Source organism: Tupaia chinensis, unplaced genomic scaffold (genome assembly GCF_000334495.1).
Source record: "Tupaia chinensis unplaced genomic scaffold, TupChi_1.0 Scaffold140095_1, whole genome shotgun sequence".
Classification (NCBI taxonomy): domain Eukaryota; kingdom Metazoa; phylum Chordata; class Mammalia; order Scandentia; family Tupaiidae; genus Tupaia; species Tupaia belangeri.
In genome coordinates, this window is record NW_006199974.1 from 385,178 (window position 1) to 395,926 (window position 10,749).

A 10,749-nucleotide genomic window follows, 5' to 3' on the forward strand; every position below is an offset into this window, starting at 1 on the left:
AAGAAGGAAGGAAGGAAGGAAGGAAGGAAGGAAGGAAGGAAGGAAGGAAGGAAGGAAGGAAGGAAAGTAACTCCACACCCATTAACAGTCACTCCCTTTTCTCCCATCCCTTTAGAACCTGGCAACTGCTGATCTTCCATTCTGGACATTCTGAATAACTAGAGTCAAATGATGGTCTCTTGTGTCTGGCTTTTTCATTTAGCACAACATTTTTGAGGTTTGTCTCTGATAAAACATGTGTCAGTGCTTCACTAATTCTTCTTTTCCTTTTGCTCATGCTAGAGTGCATGTGCACGCACTAGAGAGTGACAGGGAGAGAGGTGTGCACCTGCTACAGAGTCTGGTCACACCACGGCCCCTCCTTCCAGGCCTCCAGCCTATCAGATCTTATGTATTTGCACATATTCCCAGAGGGTCTCAGACTAATGGCCTGAGGGATTTGAATCATGGTCACCAAGTGGGATCCAGCTTCTCTTGAACAGTGTATTGCCACTAGTCATGGAGCTTGCTCTTCACTCTTATTGCTGAATATTCCACTGCATGGATATGCAAGTTTTGTCTAACCAGTCACTCATTGATGGGCATTTAGAATGCTTCCAATTTATATTATAAAAAAGGTTCCTGTGGGGGCCAGCAGGGAGCATAGCATATTGATTAAGGTGCTGGAATCCCACATGGTTGACGGTGTTTCAAGTCCCAAACCTGGCAGCTCGCTTTCTCTCTTTCTCTCTCTCTCTCTCTCTGTCCCTCTCTGGTCAAATTTAAAAAATACATAAATAAAGTTAAATAAAAATAATTCTTTTTTTTAAAGGCTCCTGTGAACATTCTTGTTCAAGTCTTCCTGTGGACCTACAGTTCACAGTCAAGGCCTATGACCATACTTCAGTGTTTTACTTGAGCATTCTACATGCTTAACATTTGAGGGAAATGCCTGCTTTTCCAAAAGTACCAGCATTATTTAAGACATGAAAATCAAACTTTTAGTTCAACATAATCTGTTGTCTAAGAGACAGTGAAAGAGTTTAAACAAATAAGCAAACAAGCAAAAAACCTGCAATAACAAACTGGCTAAGACCATAACCTCAAAGACCTAATATAAATTTGAAATAGAACTATGATACCACATTGGAATACCCTCAGATTTGGCAAGTCAAAGGTTTTATGAGTGACACCAAGTGGCCCATGATGTAAGCCTTATATACTCTGGCGTACTGATCAACATTCTTGACTATTTCTGACTACTTTAGCCTTGGCCTGGTATGTTGGCTCTTGTACTGAACCCCCTGCCTTCCATGTTACTAAATGTTAGGAACAATCAACTTATAGGAGTTTTGATATGACACATCAAGCATTGTGGAAATATATACATACACTATATATGTGTGTATATATGTGCAAATATATATACATACACACATAAATGTATATATAGAGAATTCCATTTATTTGCTAATATCTATTATTTATTTCATTTTAAAATAAGAATTTTTCAGACTTTCTTAAATTACTTGTGAATATTACATCATGATCACTTGCATATCTTTTGAGTGTAATCACAGGGGCTATAACCACGTTTGCGGGATTGAAAACAATGCATTTAGCTACAATTTTAGGAATTAATTTTCAATTTGCTATATACAAACTAAAACCAATAGTCTAAAGCAAAATATGACATTATGAAACCACTTTGTGAGCATAAGCATGCATGTGAGTATGCTTCCGAATGTGTTCTTAAATTGCCTTTACCCAAAAAATACCAGTGATAGGCATTTTAGAAAATACATGGTGAATATTTTATGTTTCAGCAGGTTTCTTTCCCTGGAGGGCAAATCTAAAGTACTCCTTTTACAACATCCTAAAAGACATCTACAAAGGTGAGTTAAAACAGAACACACATTTTGCAAACAGTTTTTATTCTTCTGAAAAGATTGTAAGACCGTGTATTCCTGCCCTGGGATTTAGCGGTCCTATGCTAAGCTCAGAGAGGAACACATGCAGCTCATCTGTCAGAACTGCTCTAAATAAAGGCAGTCGCTTCCACAAAGGCACATCACATAGAGTGGCAAAGGCCAGGTACACTTCATGAAAATTCGATACTATCAACATCTGATTGTTACTTTTTACCCAGTTTATAAAAATGAATACTATACATGTCTTATTGTAACCTTTCACCAATTTCTCAAAGTATATGGTGTGATTATGTTTCTTATTAGCTTCATTTGTTATTTCTCATGACTCTGTAGGTGAATCAGACCATTTTTAAAAATTTTTTAAATTTGCTATAGGGCATGCACTTTTGGTGGAGAGAGACAGACAGAAGGGAAATGAGAAGGTGATCCCCTGGGGAATGGCCATGCCACAATTTCTTCTTCTCCATTCTCCTCTTGGGATTCTGGGCACACATGCATACATGCATGCATTCTGTGTGTTTTTCAAGTCGTTGGATCCAGGACTCAAATCATGCAGTTGGCCATGTGGGATCCAGCTGCTTTAATCACCATATCACTAGCTAGCACTACACATTTTTGTTTGTTTGTTTATGTGAGATAGAAACACCATTTAAAAAAAAGTTAAAGATACTACAACTTCATATCCTATATGTGAAAAGAAGTTCAGTAAGTCAATAGAGTTCTTACGACATTTAAATTTCTCCCTTACTGGTGGAAAAATGCTGCCCTTTGTCAATACAAAGCAATTTAATGATTAGATTTATACTCTTAGAATACAATCATAAATTTCAATCAACATGAATAAAAGAAAATTTTGAAACTTTTTAAAACTGGGAAATATTAAAAAGAATTGAAATATATCTAGACTTTTGTTCATGCTTCGGAGCAATATAGCTATCTATGTTTTCTGTTAAGAATACCCAGAGGCAGTACTTGGTGCAAAATGTTCTGTAATCCTTGTTGAAATTAGCAATTTAAATTTGCTGAGTGAGGTTACAGTGCAGTACCTAATGCACAAATCACAGAGATTTGAGTACTTGCACAGTTGTTTAAAAATGTATCAAAAGGCCACAGGTTAACAATAATGAATTCATGTTACATTGTTATTATTTAAATATACAATCTTTGATAATAATTTATTTGTTTTATAAATGCAATGGGGAGTTAAAATTTTTCAATTCATCTGTGACAAACCGTGAAATTCAATATTGCTTACCATGACCAATCCATGAAATTTGTCAACTTTGTTCCTGATTTTCACAGGCCCTTACTCTTAGATGAAATGACCCATTGAACTGAGAGCATAGTAATTTTTTTCATCTATGGTAAATCAGTTTAGTTTACTAGGATTTATTAGAGGCTTCAGACTTGAGCTTTTCATGATTATGAACCATTATGTACATAATCTCAACCTTATGGCAATTTATCTCACTGTCTCTTTTCTTTTCTGAAAAAATTTCTCTATTCCTAAAATTAGTTCTCAACTTGGGTTACCAGAAGGAACAATTTGCAAATAATGGGTTTGGTGAAAGTCAAATAGTAGGTGAAAATTATAGGAAATTGAAATAAAAGCTGTTAATAGTCTTAGGATATCTAACACAAAAGTCTAAATATAAATTGAGACTCAAGAATTACATATCACCTTACCAGAATATTGTAGAATGAAACACTTCACTAAATTGCCTTAAAAAAATAAATATTATATAAAATTTGTACTATCTTAAAAACTAAAAATATATAACTAATTAGTGTTTCTAGATAAGAGCGATGATTTTAAAGGATGATTTAAACAAAATGATAATAATGTTTATTATAAGATCTAGTCTAACTTTTTCTATAACATTAAAAATTTGAATTAAATTAACCAGAAATCAGAAGCAGTTCAAAATTTTAGATTTCTATACATCTTATTTGTTTAGCTAAGTAAAATGTTTCAGCATTTTTTTTCAATGTAATTATTTCTATTTCTACTTGTTATTACTAACTGAAATAATAATGTCCAATGTTAAAATTGCAATACTGGGCTGGTACAATGGTACCATAATAAAGTCCTATGCACCAGAAGTCAGACCCCACATAGCCAATCATGGTTCAAATCCAAGCCTCTGCAACCTGAAAAACATGCCGGGTACATGTGTATGTGTGATAGAAATCCCCTAAGGAGAAACAGAGGAAAAGGATAATGGCATGGCCATGCTCTATTGGGAGGTACTTCATCTCTCTGGTGGACACACATGCTCTCTGGCAATAAAAAAAATGCAAATTTATGGCTAAGTGAAAGTGTAGAGCCATTAAGTGTCTTCAAGATTTGGGCATATTTTAAAAATTTTTATTTTTATTAGAACAAATCACTTCATATGAATTTTAAAATTAAAATAAATTTTTAAAAAAGTAAAAGGCAACTCGATATGATTTTCTTTTCCACAGAGTATCAAGCAATGATTGTAATTTCATCATTTAAATAACTCAGATAATGCAGTTCGAAATGTTTCAGATTTGTTGAAACCTTATCAAGTGAATGGCATTGACCAACTGGGATGTAACATATTTTGGAGGACTGTGCTTTGAAAATTAAGAAACTCTTTTTGGCTGGTGTTAGTTTTCTAAGTTGGCCCAACTCACAATGTGAAAAACTGTACTTCAGTCCACAGCATACTGGACTGCAGGCTGGGAGCCAAACCACCGACTGCAGTTTGGGATCTTCACATTAGTCTAAAAACACGCTCAGCACAAGCATGGGTGCCCAAGATTTTACAGAGCTGGAGGCTTGGAGAAAAGAAATCACGGCATAATGAGACCCTTCAAGCATACTTTCTCTCTCTCTGGCTCGCACTATAGTAAACACAAAATGCACCTCAAAAAATTGCTCCTCATTGCTATACACAGTTCAATAAGCGATATGAAAGTAACTATTCAGTTGATTATTTTATATATCATAATAGATCAAAATAAAACATATTTGATACTTACTTATGTAATTCTGTTAATGGTGAAGTCAAAATGACTAATGTTGTGAACAGATTATTACAATGGGTATGAATTTTAAAAATTTTATCATCTATATATTCGTGAGGATTCAAAAGTTTCTGTAGAGATGTACAAACTGACCATAACATGTTCTCAGTGCATATTAAAATTGTTGTGATATCAAGTCTATTGGAAAGAAAAAGAAGAAAATCATGTTACACGAAACAATCATTCTGCTTGGTATGCACCCTTTCATCTATATCTCTTGAATTAAGCACACGTAAAAATAAAACCATTTGGTTAGATATCAGAACCTCAGAAATCAAAAGCAGATAGCAGGCGACACAGATACCTTTTGAGTTTCCAGTTGTTGGATGACCCATCATAACACTACCTTTAGAAATGAAAAGGTCTGGGGACCAGCGGGTGCCATGGCGGTTAAGGCATTGGTCACTCCTACTTAACTGACCAAGATTTGAGTACCAGACCTGGTGACTTGCTTTCTCACTTTCCCTCTCCCCCTCTCTCTCTCTGCTCAAATTAAAATAAATAAATGCATAAATAAAATTAATTCCTTTTTTTAAAAAAATAAAAGTTCTGTTACAGTGTTTCAGGCGTGCTTTTTAAACATATATATGGGGCCCGCAGGTGGCCTAGTGGTTAAGGCACTGGACTCCCACATGGCTGACAGCATTTTGAGTCCCAGCAGCTTGAAACTCATGCTGGGCACCAGTACGTGCATGGCCAAAATCCTGAGAGGAGAATGGAGGAGAAGGGATTGTGGAGTGACCATTTCCCCTGGGGGAGGAGGGACGTGATTCCTTACTTTCTCTCTCCCTCTCTCTGTCCCTCTCTGTATCTCTAGTGAGTGCATGTGCCCTATAGTAAAAATCTGCCTCTAAAATAAATACATTTATACATATTTTGATTATGAAGATTCTATTTTGGAATACCAAGAGACTGTTCTTGAAATAACACTGAGGAAAAGAGAAACTAGAAGAAAAGGAAAATTTGCTATTACCAACATGCATACAGTAGGCAAAAGTTTGGTAGCAGAATAACTCTCTTCATCCTCATAGAACTGCCCAAAGGGAGTTGAAAGTTTGAGCTACATGTCTCCCAGCAAGTGAGAAATGACAACCGAAGCACAAATGGAGAAACCTACAGCTTCAGAATTAAATTGTGGAAAATATGGTATATTATCTTCCTTCTTCATAAACTTACTTTTTGTTTTCATCTTTCTTGAGTTGTATAGATTATTTTGGTATATGACTAAATTGAACAGATTTCAATTATTTTTCTCTATTTTTTTCTTTTAAATTTAGAATTGCATAAATGGAAGCTAGAAAATTTGAAGTGATGAGAAAATTGAGTTGGAGGACTTTTTAAATGATGTATTGGCATCATATATATATATATAATACATGTATATATATATTAAGGATATACATGTTATATATCAATCATATATATATGTCTTTGGTTATGTGATACTTGGGACGCTACTGAAATACTAAAAGCATCAATAATCACCTTCAGTAAGGTGGTTTGCAAACTGTGGTTTGCAAACATTTCCTCTAATTGCTAAAACAATTACTAACCCAAGGTATATGTAGACACGAAATCTGATTTTCATAATAATTGTGGTTTAGGATTACTCAATCAAATAAAGTATTTATATATTTTGCTTATAAAAACTAGAAGCAATAATTCTAGCTTTGCATGGCGTTTTTATGCAAACACCCAGAAAATAAAAGCAAAAGTCTCTATAGTACAGTTAATTAAATCTGCTACCCAGTTCATGAGCTAACAATAAATCTGATTTCACAAATATCTCATAATGACTTGCCACCTAGTAGTCAAAAGTGATTTATGCTACATAAGAAGAAGAAGAAAGGCACTCTTTGCTCGCAAAAGGAATTTTCCATCTATTCTTCAGAGCTCACTTTTTTTTTTTTTATAAAAGCTTGGTCGGTAATTCAAAACAGCCTGTGCAAAATACCATATTTATGAAACACTGTAGCGGGACCTAAACGCCCTTCAAATTGCAGCATGCTTTACAAGAACATGATCAGGAAATGATTCCCCCTGCAACACCCTCCCCTAAAAAAGCCTCTGATGTAGCTTTCTCCTAAAATATACCCCCCATATATATATATATATATACAGACACTTAAAAGACTGGCTTTAATCACATTAGACAGAACATTTATAAAACAAATATTCTCTCCAAGCAGACCATTATTGTCATGTAAGTTCATTCACACGGTATTCTTTGCCTAGATAACCCACAGAATTGCACAATAATTAGATCTTTGATTTAATACCCAGTGATCATTTCTCCTCATTTTCTGTGACATTTCGTTGGACATTTTGTTGGACTGGTTTTTCAGTAATATGTAGCAAAAAGAAAAGGGAAAAAAAGGAATAAAAAACTAAAAATATGTAAGGAGAAAAGTGATTAGATAAAGTAATTTCCTTAATGAAGATATGCTACTAAATTTAAAGGCTTTAAAAAAGGGGGAAAAAAAAGAAAAAAGAAAATCCCATGGTTCCCTAGAAGTTCAAAGTCAAATTGATTGCTCCATCACAGCATGGCTGCTTTTTTTCTTAATTTCAGGGCTTTAATTTCCTCTCTTTATCTTATTAACCTTTGAGCATATGTGTCCTAGATCACAAGACATTTTGAATAATTTTTTTTAGACACAAGTGGGCTCTATTTACAATTTTTAGAAGAAAAAAGAGAAAAGTTATTTTGATTCAAGTTCCACATTTCCACTTAAATACCTCAGGAGGAGTGAAATACAATTTCCTTTCATTGTTAGAAACATGTTACATACACAAGGAGCTAGCTCATGAGATTCAGAATTACTTCCTGCTTTATACCAACTGATGACAAAGTCTTCTTGAAAACCAATAGTGTTTTAGAACTTTAGTTACCTTATCTGCGGTGTTCTCTTATGACTGGGATGAGCCCGAGCATATCTGGAGGCCAAGAGACCCAGAGATTTCTCCAGCACTTCTGCTAGAATTTCTTGGGCTAACTTTGGGGGCAGAATGGTCCAGAGATCATAATGGAGAGCCCAGCAGAAATAATGCCACATCTGGAGCGAGAAGGAGCATCGTTCTCCCTGGCAAAACCACCACACATTAAGCAACAGAATCACATCTTCCAAAATGTCAGTTTGCTTCCTATGAACCTAATTAGTTCAGGCTGAAAGGAAATAGCTAGAGAGGTTGACAAATAGATGACCGAGAAAGATTTTTGACAAGATGTAAAACATCCTTATTGACAAAGGAACATATGTTTCATTTCAATTACGAGACCAGAGATTCTAGTGCAGATCCAGACCACAAGCATTTAACTTAGCATATCCTTGATCTACCTACCTACTCCTTGCCTAGGGTTTAAAATTTACTTTTAAAGAATTGGCTTTGTAGTTGCAAAGCAGGTCATGCTTAGCTAGTTTAAGGAAGTGAACTGATATCTTCAGAAATTAAAATCTGTTTAAATTGTTTCAGTAGATATATTTTTCTGAGATTATCAGTGCCAATCGAGAATTTCATTAAGTGTTTCAGACTTCACATTCGAATCAAGAGACAGGAATAAAATAAACGTGCATACTATAGACTATCAACATTCATGAAACAAGGGGCAATGGGTAACTGTTAAAGATTATTACAGTAGGGGCCAGCAGGTGGTGTGGAGATTAAGGTGCTAGATCCCACATGGCTGGCTGTGTGGTTTGAGTCCCAGACCTGGTGGCTTGAGAATGACACCAGATGTGTATACGTGCATGCCCAAAATCCCAAGAGGAGGCTGGAGAAGGGATTGTGGCCTGCCCATCCCCCTGAAGGATGGTTTCTCGCTTTCGCTCTCTCTAGCAAGTGCACGTACCCTATAGCAAAAAGTTTTTTAAAAAATTATTATATTAGGGCATTTTACCTATGACATTTTAATAACAATACTAGCAGTAGACACTGCAATAGTTTATTTTATAAGATTTTGTAAAACATAGGTATATGTAATCATTATTTCTTAGTATTTTAATAGCACTTCATATTTCCCAGGGACCAGATTCTCATTCTTTTCCACACCTCTACAGATCTCTTCTGTGTACCAAATTTTCCCTGACCAAACAGGTAGGACCCAACAGTGGCCAAGACCAAGGAGAACATACAGAAAGGAGAAGGTAGCCTCAAGTGACTTAAAGCATTAATTAGGTACATGTTCTCTGGGAAGAATGCTAGTAGTTTGACCTCATTTTCTTCAAACCACACAAAGAGACTATTTGAACTAAGAATAGAAGAATCCATTTCTCAAACATTATTCTGATTATATTAATGACAGTTAACTAATCAAATTTCTTTTCAAAAAATTTTTAAGAGATTTTTTTTATTTGCGATAGGGCGTCTGCTCTCACTGGAGAGAGAGAGGGAGACAGAAAGCAAGAAATCACCCCCCATGGGGGATGGCCATGCCACAATCCCTTCTCCTCCATTCTCCTTTCAGGAATTTGAGCATGCATGCACATGGGTCTGGCATGAGTCTCAAGCCTTTGGGTCTGGAGCTCGAACTGCAGTCGACTATGTGGGAGTCCAGCGACATAACCTTTATGCCATCTGCTGGTTCCAAATATCTCAATTTATCTTTAAGTAATTCTCTTTGACTTAAAATTCCTGCTTTACCCACTACTTTACATTTTCAAATATGACCCCCCCCAAAGCAAACAAACAAACAAACAAACAAACAAAAAACACGGGGGGGGGGAGAGAGAGAGAAATAAATACCTGCCATTCTCTTAGACCAAACATTATGGGATTCTTATGCGGGTAGATCTATTAATATTTTCTTTACATGATATTCTTCTGATAGTTTATTTGATTAGTAAAATACCTTGTAGTCACTATAATAATAAGATAGCTTTAATTTATTGACTTTCAAATGACATTTATAAATGAGTAGAATTTTTACTTCTTGGGTAAGAAACCCAGGCATCAAAATGTCTCAATCAAGTTCAATCTGGGGAGACTTTGGCCACTGAGTTTGTTTTTGTTTTTGTTTTAAGAGGCTTTTGTTGGGAACCAGCAGTTAGCGTAATGGCTATGTTGCTGGACTCCTACGTAGTCGACCACGGTTTGCGTCCCAGACCCTGGTGGCTTAAAACTCACGCCGGGCGCATGTGCGTGCGTGCCCAAGATCCCAGGAGGAGAATGGAGGAGAAAGGGGATTGCGGTGTGACCATCCCCGCTGGGTGGTGATTTCTCACTTTCTGTCTCTCTGTCTCTCTCTGTCTGTCTGGCGAGCGCACATTCCCTGTAGCGAAAACCTCTCCAAAAAAAAAAAAAAGAGGTTTTTGTTGTAGTGTGTGTGCACTAGAAAGAGAGATAGAAAGAGACAGAGAGACAGAAAGTGAGAAATCACCCTCGCGGGGGGCGTGGCCATGCCACAATCCCCTTTCCTCCATTCTGCTCTCAAGATTTGGGGTATGCAGACACATGTGGCCGATGTGTGTTTTAAGCCACCGAGTCCAGTACTTGGACCATAATCAGCCACGTGGGAGTCCAGTGATGTAACCATTTCACCATCTGTTGGTCCTGGCCACTGACTTCTGACTTTCTAACTAGACAAGCATCTAATTTTTTTAAGAAAAAAAGTAATAAAATTAATGCTGAAGTGCCAAAATTTTAGTCTTTTATGCTTTCTTCGCTGTGCGTTTTATGATAAAGAACACTTTTTTAAGCTAGGAAAGGAGTTCTAAAGCTTGATCTTTTCATGTTTTAGCATTGTGTGTAAATTAAAGCAAAATGGTCCCCAGTTGATGTAGTGACT

General features: G+C 36.1%; 1 protein-coding gene across 1 annotated transcript in view; it reads right to left on the reverse strand.

The window, feature by feature from the left end:
• The window catches only part of KIAA0825 (KIAA0825 ortholog), a 494,795-nt gene that overhangs the window by 316,849 nt on the left and 167,197 nt on the right, over positions 1 to 10,749 (reverse strand). Inside the window, exons 11-12 of the mRNA XM_014593286.2 lie at positions 7,857 to 8,047; positions 4,920 to 5,102 (exon numbers count right to left, since the gene is read on the reverse strand). Of these exons, the coding sequence (XP_014448772.1) occupies positions 4,920 to 5,102; positions 7,857 to 8,047 (374 nt within the window). The remainder of the gene's footprint in view (positions 1 to 4,919; positions 5,103 to 7,856; positions 8,048 to 10,749) is intronic.